The sequence below is a fragment of the Pecten maximus genome, chromosome 2 (genome assembly GCF_902652985.1).
Source record: "Pecten maximus chromosome 2, xPecMax1.1, whole genome shotgun sequence".
NCBI lineage: Eukaryota > Metazoa > Mollusca > Bivalvia > Pectinida > Pectinidae > Pecten > Pecten maximus.
In genome coordinates, this window is record NC_047016.1 from 24,028,271 (window position 1) to 24,046,556 (window position 18,286).

The 18,286-nt window shown below is 29.3% G+C and overlaps 1 protein-coding gene across 2 annotated transcripts in view; it reads left to right on the forward strand.

Annotated features, from left to right (window-relative positions):
• Positions 1-18,286, forward strand: part of LOC117321574 — a 33,213-nt gene continuing 14,927 nt past the window's right edge. For both annotated transcript variants that reach the window (XM_033876033.1, XM_033876035.1), the window contains exons 1-2: positions 1-438; positions 4,964-5,143. In XM_033876033.1, coding sequence (XP_033731924.1) covers positions 237-438; positions 4,964-5,143 — 382 coding nt within the window. In that variant the 5' untranslated portion in view covers positions 1-236. The remainder of the gene's footprint in view (positions 439-4,963; positions 5,144-18,286) is intronic.

An 18,286-nucleotide genomic window follows, 5' to 3' on the forward strand; every position in this document is an offset into this window, starting at 1 on the left:
GTTGTTTACGCCTCAGCAAACGGAATACAGCTGTTGAATTTTATAGAAGTGTTGTTTATTACATACGTGTGGTGCCCAGAGTTACATGGACTACAAGGATAACCATATTTGGCATATAATCTTATATCAAACATGACCTACTGATATACATCTTTTCAGAAAACGAGTCCTGCCTACTATGAATGAAAACCGAAACCAAAACTAGAAAAACCATTCCGAGTCCAAGGAAGTAAGCAATGACGATCCTAAGTTTAATTCGCTCAAACCTGTTTACATTGGGCTTGTTACTACTCATAGCAGGGTTTTCATCTTCAAGTTGGAAATCATATACTGTCTACAGTTCTGACAATGAAACGTATTCCGGTCATCAGGGACTGTGGTACACATATCTCTCCAATGACAGTGTCTCGTGTATGGGAGGCCTCGGATTCGATACAGGTGAGGTTTTTCAAGGTATGCGTGTGTACTGTGCGCGTGTGTGTATGTGTAGGGGGAGGGGGTTGTCATGCCAAGTCTCTGTGTGCAACAAAATGTCAGCATACAATATAATATAAAAATGGGTATAAGCCATAAAAATCATCTTGCAACACAGTCCTATCACAGGTGATTGACTCGTTTTATAAAATAATGACATACAAGAGTACATATAAATGTATTTAAATGCACTCTTATATGTTATTATTTTATAAAACAAGTCGGGCACCTGTGGTCCTATAAGTCGTTTATCTTCATCAAAGCTGTCAGATGTGAGGATGAGCGGTCAATGTGAGTCTTAAAATTGAAAGTTAAAATAATGCCCTTAAGCCGTGGTTTATATTCCCTTTTAGCAAGGATTCCCTGGCTGATTTTCGTTACTGGCTTATTTTTAATTCTGTTCACAATATCGACGTTCCAATTTGAATATTTCTTATGTAGTGCGACTTACATATATGAATGAAGGAATTGAATTATGAACTTTTTAATTGCATTACATTAACCATAGCAGCTCCTTCCCTAGAACACAAAGAAATATACATCTCGTGTGCTGTGTTAATGCATGTAAATGGTAAATTCATCGTTTAAGTCAAAGAAAAAATACAGATGTAATTGCTTAATTATTTCCGCCTATGATAGACCAATAATCGAAACATGTCATTATGCAACTACCATCAATTTAAAAAAAACTCAAAGCCTAAAGACGTATTCATTATGTTTTTATCAAATGAATCTGACTGAACATTTATTACATTATTTTGTATGTGGGTTACACCCTGCGTATAAATATCGTTTACTCACACATCTGCCCTGTTTTACCCCGACATGACTTGGGAAAATATCAATCATACTATATTTAGTTTTGTAGTTACACCCTGCGTATGAATATCGTTTACTAGCACATCTGCCCTGTATTACCCCGACATGACTTGTGAAAACATTAATCATACCATCTTTAGTCTTGTATATACGCTTCAGTATTCTCATAAGGGTTACACACCCTGTGTATGAATATCGTTTACTAGCACATCTGCCCTGTATTACCCCGACATGACTTGTGAATTGTTATGTACGCTTCTGGATTCTTATAAAGATCAATCATAGCATTAAATATTTGTCCTTCATCTTAAACAATAAACCTACCCTCCAAACAGTGTCAAACGTTTTTTTTTCTGAAATAAATAAATGGATGGAATAGTTTGTTTTACTTGTGTTGTATAGGAAAGACATCAAAGAGCTGGAAGATTGAGAATCAATATCAAGGCGGTTAAGAAACTTAAAAAAGACCGACGACTGATATAACGGATAGAGAAATATGTTGTAAAGCAGCATTCTCTTAAACCACCTTGGACATTGAAAATTAAATCAATACCTGTGGAATTTGTAACCAGACATTGAAATTAGCAGTAAGTGCCAAAAGTGCCAAGGCGGCTACGGGCCAACACTGCGTTGTCAAAATAAACAAAAAGCAAAGCAAAATCTGACTGGGCAAAAAACATTTTCGACGACGCATTTTAGAAAACTGCGGACAAACATTAAGTGCTTATTCGTATTTTGTAGAGGCGTATATGGGCCGTCGTAGAATAGTGCACGGTTGTCCTTCTGTTTGTATAAAGGTTTTATTTATATAGGTAGTAGTATAGACTTGTACTTTTATGTACTGATTTCGAACTTTATCTCTTTCTATACCTAATTACATCAATGTTCTTTAACTTATGGAAAATCATTAACTCCAATTTTACTTTGGGAAGCATTAAAGAATTCGACAGAGAAAAGAAGGTTAAAGAATCTTCCTTCAATCATGCACTGTTTTCTTTTGGAGTAAGTTTAGGAATTTCCTAAAATTAAGGAATATTGACAAAACTTGGGACTGGTACCTTATCATAAGGATGGTAACTAATAACATGTCTTTCAATTTTTTGAAGTATGCATATTATTAGTTTTGTTGAATTATTTGAAATATTCTATAATTCTTACGGGTTAGACTATAACGTATTTCCTGTTTGGTTTCTTATGTTAAATTGATACACGTTATAACTATGTTTTATATTTCCTAGACGTTTTTCTGAACATTGGTATCACGTGTATAGATTTTTCGTAGTTTACTTACGTATTCATTTATATATATAATTATATATTTGCGGCCGAAAGTATCAGTAGCGTTGGTTTTAGATAAATCAGGTATTTGGTTAAACTCAGGTTAATTACACCGTTAACTTCAAATTTACTAACAGATGCATTTTCTGACAAAAAAAATCCACAAAATTTAATTGATCAACAAAACAATTTTGTGCTTTATGAATAAATGCATTTTTCTAACCATCCTTTCACATGATATATTGCCCGTGGTCTTAGCATATTCATCAGATCTTAAAGAATTACGACAAAATCAAGAAATACTAGAGGCTGTCAGTAATTCTATATAACAGATTGACTCGGTGAAGCTAACAATTAAACTGGGTTAATGTATAGTGGGCTCATTTGATTAATAATTGTTTTGGTACCGTCTAGGTGTGTACATAGTTAATGTAATCATATTACATCCAAACCGTCTTGCAAAGTATTGTAAAAAAGACACACAGGACATAAGCAGTCTTTAAAACAAATTAAGAGTTCAATAGAGTAGAGCCAAAATGATTTTAAGTGTACCATATAACTGTTTCAACCCAGAGAAACTGTATGTAGTACATCGTTGAACTTTAAAAAAAATCTCATTAAGCTTTTTGTTATATAGGACATGTAAGCAATATGCATCACAGAATGTATTATTGGAATCACAGAGACTGTCTCTCTTCATGAGGACAGATAAAATTTATCCCATTTCAGAGTTGTAACAGCGTCGTATATTGTCAAATGAGATGTGCTATGATATACACGTACATTGTATGTACATTTGTGTATACCATAGTTAGACGTTGGAGGGTCATATCAACATCACGTAAAATGGTCTCTCTCTCTCTGTGATGGACAAACGCATTTTATACAATTCAGTCCAAGCTTTTTTTTTGAATAGCAGAAATGTAAGCATATCATACAATGTATAAGCAATATCGTACCAATTGAATAACAAGTAGATATAACATAAAACACCAACTCTCGATTTGATTTGTTGACATTTAAGATTCTATATTTTTATAAACGAGGGTTGATTGATATGTTGTGAACCTCATATTGAAGGATTTGAATTTTCCCGGACATTGTATTATTTTTCAACACAATCCCCTTCAGTATCTGTACACTTTTGTCAGCGGTGTTTAAGGACCTCAATGCCACTTTTATAGAACTTCTTTTCTTGACTGTTCAGAAAGTCATCCACTGCACGTATGACGTCATCATCAGACTAAAAGTGGGTGTCTGAAATAGCTGTTTTCAGTTTTGGAAATAGATGAAAGCCTGATGGAGCGAGATCAGGTGAATAAGGCGGATGCTCAATCAACTCAAAGCCACAATCGTGAATGGCAGTCATGGCAATAACAAACATGTGAACAAGAGCATTGTCCTGATGGAATAACACACCTTTAGTGAGCTTTCCGCGGTGCTTAAGTTTAATATTTTCCCGCAACTGCCTCAGAAGTGAAGCATAGTATGTACCATTGATTGTTTGTCCCTTTTGGAGATAAGATATCATCAGAATACCATCTACATACCAGAAAACCGAGGCCATAACCTTCCCATGTGATGAAACAGTCTTTGCCTTCTTTGGCGGGGGAGAGCCAGGGTACTTCCATTGTTTCGATTGTTATTTGGCCTCTGGGTAAAATGATGGACCCATGTTTCATTCAAAGTGACTCTACTGGCTATATATCTTTCTTCCTGTGACTCGTCTGTCAGTCATAACAATATCGTGAACTGCATTGACCAGTTCTGGGTTTGCAACAATGACGGGCCTTCCAGGACGGGAGTCATCATCAAGGCTTTGTCGGCCGCGCTAAATTCCGTCACTCACCTTTTCACTGTAGCATATGAAGGGACATCTTTCCTTAGTGTTGCTTTCATATAATTATGGATATCCTTAAATGTTAAACCTTTTTATGCCAATATTGGATCACTGCTCTTTCACTGATTTTGTCCATTTTGCAAAAGCCGCTTGTCTTGTTTACTTTAGAGTGCTACCTCGTCGATATAAACTAACCAAATGAGACCAGTCCTTGGGTACAAGGCCCTATATAGTCAGAGAATAGTAGGACTTATAAAGAACATCCTTGAGTACCTTCTTCAATACGAGGCTCACAACATATCAATCATCCCTCGTGAGACATTATTGGAATGATCTACTTACAACTGTCGTAACTCTTTGTAGCCAGAGTTTTCTCTGGCCCTGACACCATGTCTAGTGTAGCGACCCTACACCAGACATGGAGCCCTACACCAGACATGTTGTCAGGGCCAGAGAAAAAAACGGACTAGTTTCTTTATTGATGATTTTCCGTCTTCCATCATAAACAATAGAAATATTTTTGAGATATTTTCCCGTTTCCTTCCTTATAAGATTCACGTGCGAGAGACAGTCTACATACAGTGAGAAACTTACTTGTCGTGGCTTTAGGATTTTCCTTCCTATTCCTGGTGATATGCATCATTGGACAATGTTCGCGTGACGAGGATGACGATTCCGAAGGATTTCTAAACCTTCCTTGTTGTGCATCGTTGGTGTTCATGCTCATTATCTGTAAGTTATCGAGTAGACCAGAAAATAAACTAACGGGAAAATACGTTTGTTCAGTTAAACTACACAAAGCATTGATAAAATGAACTGAAAATTGCAGGGGAACCATGTCATATTAATTATACGTTATAATGTATTATTGATAAAGGGGCGAATTGCCTCGAAAATTTGACATTGTTCATGTCCACACTGTTAGAATTACTTCTTTGCCCAATACTATACATTATATGTATATATATATATATACATATGTATTACAGATATCATACATCTATATTTGTCCAGAGAAATAGAACTAGAATATAGAAAATGTAATAAGCGTAATCATAATTTAGCGAAATGCTTCCAACATGAAAAGCGTTACAAAACGACTACAGTACGAACGCTTACATTATATCATTATCTACACATATCAATGTACAGTATATCATTATCTACACATATCAGTGTACAGTATATATCTACACACATCAATGTACAGTATATATCTACACATATCAGTATTTTTTTCATTCATTTTCATTTCAACATATTTTATTGATAATCAAATACTTCAACATACAAGACATATTAAATTCTCCCATAAATATTACAGTATTCTCACATATCAGTATTTAGTATATATCCAACAATAGTGACAATAATCTATAAATATAATAGACAGTATATATTAACATATATATACGTATAATTACCATTTTCTTGTTCAGTATATAATCTCAAATATTGTACAGTATATATCGTACACTATCAGGGTACAGTAAAGTGCCTGATCAAAACAGATTTCTAACATATCAGTGTACAGTATATATCTACACATACAGTGTACAGTATATATCTACACATAATCAGTGTACAGTATATATCTACACAATCAGTGGTACAGTATATATCTACACATATCAGTGTACAGTATAGATCTACACCTATCAGTGTACAGTATATATCTACACATATCAGTGTACAGTATATATCTACAACATAATCATGTACAGTATATATCTATACATATCAATGTACAGTATATATCTACACATATCAATGTACAGTATATATCTATACATATCAGTGTACAGTATATATCTAGATATATCAATGTACAGTATATCTACACATATCAATGTACAGTATATATCTACACATATAAATGTACAGTATATATCTACATATATCAATGTACAGTATATATCTATACATATCAATGTACAATATATATCTACACATATCTATGTACAGTATATATCTATACATATCAATGAACAGTATATATCTATACATATCAATGCACAGTATATATCTACACATATCAATGAACAGTATATATCTACACATATCAATATACAGTATATATCTACACATATCAGTGAACAGTATATATCTGCACTTATTAATGTACAGTATATACCTACACATATTAGTGTACAGGATATATCTCTACATATTATTGTACAGTATATATCTAAACATACCAATTTACAGTATATATCTACACATACCAATGTACAGTATATTTCTACACATATCAATGTACAGTATATATCTACACATATCAATGTACATTATATATCTACACATATCAATGTACAGTATATATCTACACACATCAATGTACAGTATATATCGATACATATCAATGTACAGTATATATCTACACATATCATTGTACAGTATATATCTACACATATCAATGTACAGTATATTTCTACACATATCATTGTACAGTATATATCTACACATATCAATGTACAGTATATATCTACACATATTAATGTACAGTATATATCTACACAAACCAGTGTATAGTATATATCTACACATATCAGTGTACAGTATATATCTGCACATATTAATGTACAGTATATATCTACACATATTAGTGTACAGTATTTATCTATACATATTATTGTACAGTATATATCTATACATATCAGTGTACAGTATATATCTACACATATCAATGTACAGTATATATATCTACACATATATATGTACTGTATATATCTATACACACACCAGTGTACAGTATATATCTACACATACCAATATACAGTATATATCTACACACTATCAATGTACAGTATATATCTACACATATCAATGTACAGTATATATCTACACATATCAATGTACAGTATATATCTACACATATCAATGTACAGTATATATCTAAACACACCAGTGTAAAGTATATATCTACACATATCAGTGAACAGTATATATCTGCACATATTAATGTACAGTATATATCTACACATATTAGTGTACAGTATATATCTATACATATTATTGTACAGTATATATCTACACACATCAATGTACAGTATATATCTACACATATCAGTGTACAATATATATCTACACATATCAGTGTAGAGTGAATATATCTACACACATCAATGTACAGTATATATCTAACATATAAATATACAGTATATATCTACACATATCAATGTACAGTATATATCTACACATATCAATGTACAGTATCTATCTACACATATCAATGTACAGTATATATCTACACATATCAATGTACAGTATATATCTACACATATCAATGTACAGTATATATCTACACATATCAATGTACAGTATATATCTATACATATCAATGTACAGTATCTATTTACACACATCAATGTACAGTATATATCTACACATATCAATGTACAGTATATATCTACACATATCAATGTACAGTATATATCTACACATATATATGTACAGTATATATCTACACACACCAGTGTAAAGTATATATCTACACATATCAGTGAACAGTATATATCTGCACATATTAATGTACAGTATATATCTACACATATCAGTGAACAGTATATATCTGCACATATTAATGTACAGTATATAACTACACATATTAGTGTACAGTATATATCTATACATATTATTGTACAGTATATATCTACACACATCAATGTACAGTATATATCTACACATATCATTGTACAGTATATATCTATACATATTATTGTACAGTATATATCTACACATATCAATGTACAGTATATATCTACACACATCAATGTACAGTATATATCTACACACATCAATGTAGAGTAAATATCTACACACATCAATGTAAAGTATATATCTACACACATCAATGTACAGTATATATCTACACATATCAATGTACAGTATATATCTACACATATCAATGTACAGTATATATCTACACATATCAATGTACAGTATATATCTACACATATCAATGTACAGTATATATCTACACATATCATTGTAAAGTATATATCTACACATATCAATGTACAGTATATATCTACACATATCATTGTACAGTACATATCTACACATATCAATGTACAGTATATATCTACACATATCAATGTACAGTATATATCTACACACATCAATGTACAGTATATATCTACACATATCAATGTACAGTATATATCTACACACATCAATGTACAGTATATATCTACACATATCAATGTACAGTATATATCTACACATATCAATGTACAGTATATATCTACACACATCAATGTACAGTATATATCTACACATATCATTGTACAGTATATATCTACACATATCAATGTACAGTATATATCTACACATATCATTGTACAGTATATATCTACACATACCAATATACAGTATATATCTACACATATCAATGTACAGTATATATCTACACATATCAATGTACAGTATATATCTATACATATCAGTGTACAGTATATATCTACACATATCAATGTACCGTATATATCTACACATATCAATGTACGGTATATATCTATACATATTAGTGTACAGTATATATCTACACATATCAATGTACAGTATATATCTACACACATCAATGTACAGTATATATCTTCACACATCAATGTAGAGTAAATATCTACACACATCAATGTACAGTATATGTCTACACATATCAATGTACAGTATATATCTACACATATATATGTACAGTATATATCTACACACACCAGTGTACAGTATATATCTACACATATCAGTGAACAGTATATATCTGCACATATTAATGTACAGTATATATCTACACATATTAGTGTACAGTATATATCTATACATATTATTGTACAGTATATATCTACACACATCAATGTACAGTATATATCTACACATATCAGTGTACAATATATATCTACACATATCAGTGTAGAGTGAATATATCTACACACATCAATGTACAGTATATATCTAACATATAAATATACAGTATATATCTACACATATCAATGTACAGTATATATCTATACATATCAATGTACAGTATCTATCTACACATATCAATGTACAGTATATATCTACACATATCAATGTACAGTATATATCTACACATATCAATGTACAGTATATATCTACACATATCAATGTACAGTATATATCTATACATATCAATGTACAGTATCTATCTACACACATCAATGTACAGTATATATCTACACATATCAATGTACAGTATATATCTACACATATCAATGTACAGTATATATCTACACATATATATGTACAGTATATATCTACACACACCAGTGTAAAGTATATATCTACACATATCAGTGAACAGTATATATCTGCACATATTAATGTACAGTATATATCTACACATATCAGTGAACAGTATATATCTGCACATATTAATGTACAGTATATATCTACACATATTAGTGTACAGTATATATCTATACATATATTGTACAGTATATATCTACACACATCAATGTACAGTATATATCTACACATATCATTGTACAGTATATATATATACATATTATTGTACAGTAATATCTACACATATCAATGTACAGTATATCTACACACATCAATGTACAGTATATATCTACACACATCAATGTAGAGTAAATATCTACACACATCAATGTAAAGTATATATCTACACACATCAATGTACAGTATATATCTACACATATCAATGTACAGTATATATCTATACATATCAGTGTACAGTATATATCTACACATATCAATGTACCGTATATATCTACACATATCAATGTACGGTATATATCTATACATATCAATGTACAGTATATATCTACACATATTAATGTACAGTATATATCTACACATATCATTGTACAGTATATATCTACACATATCAATGTACAGTATATATCTACACATATCATTGTACAGTACATATCTACACATATCAATGTACAGTATATATCTACACATATCAATGTACAGTATATATCTACACACATCAATGTACAGTATATATCTACACATATCAATGTACAGTATATATCTACACATATCGATGTACAGTATATATCTACACATATCAATAAACAGTATATATCTACACATATCAATAAACAGTATATATCTACACACACCAGTGTACAGTATATATCTACACATATCATTGTACAGTATATATCTACACATATCAATGTACAGTATATATCTACACATATCATTGTACAGTATATATCTACACATACCAATATACAGTATATATCTACACATATCAATGTACAGTATATATCTACACATATCAATGTACAGTATATATCTATACATATCAGTGTACAGTATATATCTACACATATCAATGTACAGTATATATCTACACATATCAATGTACAGTATATATCTACACATATCAGTGTACAGTATATATCTACACATATCAGTGTACAGTATATATCTACACACATCAATGTACAGTATATATCTTCACACATCAATGTAGAGTAAATATCTACACACATCAATGTACAGTATATATCTACACACATCAATGTACAGTATATATCTACACACATCAATGTACAGTATATATCTACACATATCAGTGTACACTATATCATTATCTACACATATCAGTGTACAGTATATATCTACACATATCAATGTACAGTATATATCTACACACACCAGTGTACATTATATATCTATACATATCAATGTACAGTATATATCTACACATATCAATGTACAGTATATATCTATACATATCAGTGTACAGTATATATCTAGATATATCAATGTACAGTATATATCTACACATATCAATGTACAGTATATATCTACACATATAATGTACAGTATATATCTACATATATCAATGTACAGTATATATCTATACATATCAATGTACAATATATATCTACACATATCTATGTACAGTATATATCTATACATATCAATAAACAGTATATATCTACACATACCAGTGTACAGTATATATCTACACATATCAATGTACAGTATATATCTACACATATCAATGTACAGTATATATCTACACATATCAGTGTACAGTATATATCTACACATATCAATGTACAGTATATATCTACACATATCAATGTACAGTATATATCTACACATATCAGTGTACAGTATATATCTACACATATCAATGTACAGTATATATCTACACATATCATGTACAGTATATATCTACACCATATCAATGTACAGTATATATCTACACACATCAGTGTACAGTATATATCTACACATATCATTGTACAGTATATATCTACACATATCAGTGTACAGTATATATCTACACATATCGATGTACAGTATATATCTACACATATCAGTGTACAGTATATATCTACACATATCAGTGTACAGTATATATCTACACATATCAGTGTACAGTATATATCTACACATATCAGTGTACAGTATATATCTACACATAACAGTGTACAGTATATATCTACACATATCAGTGTACAGTATATATCTACACATATTAATGTACAGTATATATCTACACATATCGTGTACAGTATATATCTACACATATCATTGTACAGTATATATCTACACATATCAGTGTACAGTATATATCTACACATATCAATGTACAGTATATATCTACACATATCAATGTACAGTATATATCTACACATATCAATGTACAGTATATATCTACACATATCAATGTACAGTATATATCTACACACATCAATGTACAGTATATATCTACACATATCAATGTACAGTATATATCTACACATATCATTGTACAGTATATATCTACACATATCAATGTACAGTATATATCTACACATATCATTGTACAGTATATATCTACACATATCAATGTACAGTATATATCTACACATATCATTGTACAGTATATATCTACACATACCAATATACAGTATATATCTACACATATCAATGTACAGTATATATCTACACATATCAATGTACAGTATATATCTACACATATCAGTGTACAGTATATATCTACACATATCAGTGTACAGTATATATCTACACATATCAGTGTACAGTATATATCTACACATATCAGTGTACAGTATATATCTACACACATCAGTGTACAGTATATATCTACACATATCAATGTACAGTATATATCTACACATATCAATGTACAGTATATATCTACACATATCGATGTACAGTATATATCTACACATATCAGTGTACAGTATATATCTACACATATCAGTGTACAGTATATATCTACACATATCAATGTACAGTATATATCTACACATATCAATGTACAGTATATATCTACACATATCAGTGTACAGTATATATCTACACATATCAGTGTACAGTATATATCTACACATATCAATGTACAGTATATATCTACACATATCAATGTACAGTATATATCTACACATATCATTGTACAGTATATATCTACACATATCAGTGAACAGTATATATCTGCACATATTAATGTACAGTATATATCTACACATATCAGTGTACAGTATATATCTACACATATCAATGTACAGTATATATCTACACATATCAATGTACAGTATATATCTACACATATCATTGTACAGTATATATCTACACATATCATTGTACAGTATATATCTACACATATCAATGTACAGTATATATCTACACATATCAATGTACAGTATATATCTACACATATCAATGTACAGTATATATCTACACATATCAATGTACAGTATATATCTACACACATCAATGTACAGTATATATCTACACATATCAATGTACAGTATATATCTACACATATCAGTGTACAGTATATATCTACACATATCAATGTACAGTATATATCTACACATATCAATGTACAGTATATATCTACACATATCAATGTACAGTATATATCTACACATATTAATGTACAGTATATATCTACACATATCGATGTACAGTATATATCTACACATATCAATGTACAGTATATATCTACACATATCATTGTACAGTATATATCTACACATATCAATGTACAGTATATATCTACACATATCAATGTACAGTATATATCTACACATATCAATGTACAGTATATATCTACACATATCAATGTACAGTATATATCTACACATATCAATGTACAGTATATATCTACACATATCAATGTACAGTATATATCTACACATATCATTGTACAGTATATATCTACACACATCAATGTACAGTACATATCTACACATATCATTGTACAGTATATATCTACACATATCAATGTACAGTATATATCTACACATATCATTGTACAGTATATATCTACACATACCAATATACAGTATATATCTACACATATCAATGTACAGTATATATCTACACATATCAATGTACAGTATATATCTACACATATCAGTGTACAGTATATATCTACACATATCAATGTACCGTATATATCTACACATATCAATGTACGGTATATATCTATACATATTAGTGTACAGTATATATCTACACATATCAATGTACAGTATATATCTACAAACATCAATGTACAGTATATATCTTCACACATCAATGTAGAGTAAATATCTACACACATCAATGTACAGTATATATCTACACACATCAATGTACAGTATATATCTACACACATCAATGTACAGTATATATCTACACATATCAGTGTACACTATATCATTATCTACACATATCAGTGTACAGTATATATCTACACATATCAATGTACAGTATATATCTACACACACCAGTGTACATTATATATCTATACATATCAATGTACAGTATATATCTACACATATCAATGTACAGTATATATCTATACATATCAGTGTACAGTATATATCTAGATATATCAATGTACAGTATATATCTACACATATCAATGTACAGTATATATCTACACATATAAATGTACAGTATATATCTACATATATCAATGTACAGTATATATCTATACATATCAATGTACAATATATATCTACACATATCTATGTACAGTATATATCTATACATATCAATGAACAGTATATATCTATACATATCAATGCACAGTATATATCTACACATATCAATGAACAGTATATATCTACACATATCAATATACAGTATATATCTACACATATCAGTGAACAGTATATATCTGCACTTATTAATGTACAGTATATACCTACACATATTAGTGTACAGGATATATCTCTACATATTATTGTACAGTAGATATCTAAACATACCAATTTACAGTATATATCTACACATACCAATGTACAGTATATTTCTACACATATCAATGTACAGTATATATCTACACATATCAATGTACATTATATATCTACACATATCAATGTACAGTATATATCTACACACATCAATGTACAGTATATATCGATACATATCAATGTACAGTATATATCTACACATATCATTGTACAGTATATATCTACACATATCAATGTACAGTATATTTCTACACATATCATTGTACAGTATATATCTACACATATCAATGTACAGTATATATCTACACATATTAATGTACAGTATATATCTACACAAACCAGTGTATAGTATATATCTACACATATCAGTGTACAGTATATATCTGCACATATTAATGTACAGTATATATCTACACATATTAGTGTACAGTATTTATCTATACATATTATTGTACAGTATATATCTATACATATCAGTGTACAGTATATATCTACACATATCAATGTACAGTATATATCTACACATATCAATGTACAGTATATATCTACACACATCAATGTACAGTATATATCTACACATATCAATGTACAGTATATATCTACACACATCAATGTACAGTATATATCTACACATATCAATGTACAGTATATATCTACACATATCATTGTACAGTATATATCTACACACATCAATGTACAGTATATATCTACACATATCATTGTACAGTATATATCTACACATATCAATGTACAGTATATATCTACACATATCATTGTACAGTATATATCTACACATACCAATATACAGTATATATCTACACATATCAATGTACAGTATATATCTACACATATCAATGTACAGTATATATCTATACATATCAGTGTACAGTATATATCTACACATATCAATGTACCGTATATATCTACACATATCAATGTACGGTATATATCTATACATATTAGTGTACAGTATATATCTACACATATCAATGTACAGTATATATCTACACACATCAATGTACAGTATATATCTTCACACATCAATGTAGAGTAAATATCTACACACATCAATGTACAGTATATATCTACACATATCAATGTACAGTATATATCTACACATATATATGTACAGTATATATCTACACACACCAGTGTAAAGTATATATCTACACATATCAGTGAACAGTATATATCTGCACATATTAATGTACAGTATATATCTACACATATTAGTGTACAGTATATATCTATACATATTATTGTACAGTATATATCTACACACATCAATGTACAGTATATATCTACACATATCAGTGTACAATATATATCTACACATATCAGTGTAGAGTGAATATATCTACACACATCAATGTACAGTATATATCTAACATATAAATATACAGTATATATCTACACATATCAATGTACAGTATATATCTATACATATCAATGTACAGTATCTATCTACACATATCAATGTACAGTATATATCTACACATATCAATGTACAGTATATATCTACACATATCAATGTACAGTATATATCTACACATATCAATGTACAGTATATATCTATACATATCAATGTACAGTATCTATCTACACACATCAATGTACAGTATATATCTACACATATCAATGTACAGTATATATCTACACATATCAATGTACAGTATATATCTACACATATATATGTACAGTATATATCTACACACACCAGTGTAAAGTATATATCTACACATATCAGTGAACAGTATATATCTGCACATATTAATGTACAGTATATATCTACACATATCAGTGAACAGTATATATCTGCACATATTAATGTACAGTATATATCTACACATATTAGTGTACAGTATATATCTATACATATTATTGTACAGTATATATCTACACACATCAATGTACAGTATATATCTACACATATCATTGTACAGTATATATATATACATATTATTGTACAGTATATATCTACACACATCAATGTAGAGTAAATATCTACACACATCAATGTAAAGTATATATCTACACACATCAATGTACAGTATATATCTACACATATCAATGTACAGTATATATCTATACATATCAGTGTACAGTATATATCTACACATATCAATGTACCGTATATATCTACACATATCAATGTACGGTATATATCTATACATATCAATGTACAGTATATATCTACACATATTAATGTACAGTATATATCTACACATATCATTGTAAAGTATATATCTACACATATCAATGTACAGTATATATCTACACATATCATTGTACAGTACATATCTACACATATCAATGTACAGTATATATCTACACATATCAATGTACAGTATATATCTACACACATCAATGTACAGTATATATCTACACATATCAATGTACAGTATATATCTACACACATCAATGTACAGTATATATCTACACATATCAATGTACAGTATATATCTACACATATCATTGTACAGTATATATCTACACACATCAATGTACAGTACATATCTACACATATCATTGTACAGTATATATCTACACATATCAATGTACAGTATATATCTACACATATCATTGTACAGTATATATCTACACATACCAATATACAGTATATATCTACACATATCAATGTACAGTATATATCTACACATATCAATGTACAGTATATATCTATACATATCAGTGTACAGTATATATCTACACATATCAATGTACAGTATATATCTACACATATCAATGTACAGTATATATCTACACATATCAGTGTACAGTATATATCTACACATATCAGTGTACAGTATATATCTACACACATCAATGTACAGTATATATCTTCACACATCAATGTAGAGTAAATATCTACACACATCAATGTACAGTATATATCTACACACATCAATGTACAGTATATATCTACACACATCAATGTACAGTATATATCTATACATATCAATGTACAGTATATATCTACACATATCATTGTACAGTATATATCTACACATATCAATGTACAGTAAATATCTACACATATCAATGTACAGTATATATCTACACATACCAATATACAGTATATATCTACACATATCAATGTACAGTATATATCTACACATATCATTGTACAGTATATATCTACACATACCAATATACAGTATATATCTACACATATCAATGTACAGTATATATCTACACATATCAATGTGCAGTATATTTCTACACACATCAATGTACAGTATATATCTACACATATCAGTGTACAGTATATATCTACACATATCAATGTACAGTATATATCTACACATATCATTGTACAGTATATATCTACACATATCAGTGTACAGTATATATCTACACATATCAATGTACAGTATATATCTACACATATCATTGTACAGTATATATCTACACATACCAATATACAGTATATATCTACACATATCAATGTACAGTATATATCTACACATATCAATGTACAGTATATATCTACACATATCAATGTACAGTATATATCTATACATATCAGTGTACAGTATATATCTACACATATCAATGTACCGTATATATCTACACATATCAATGTACGGTATATATCTATACATATTAGTGTACAGTATATATCTACACATATCAATGTACAGTATATATCTACACACATCAA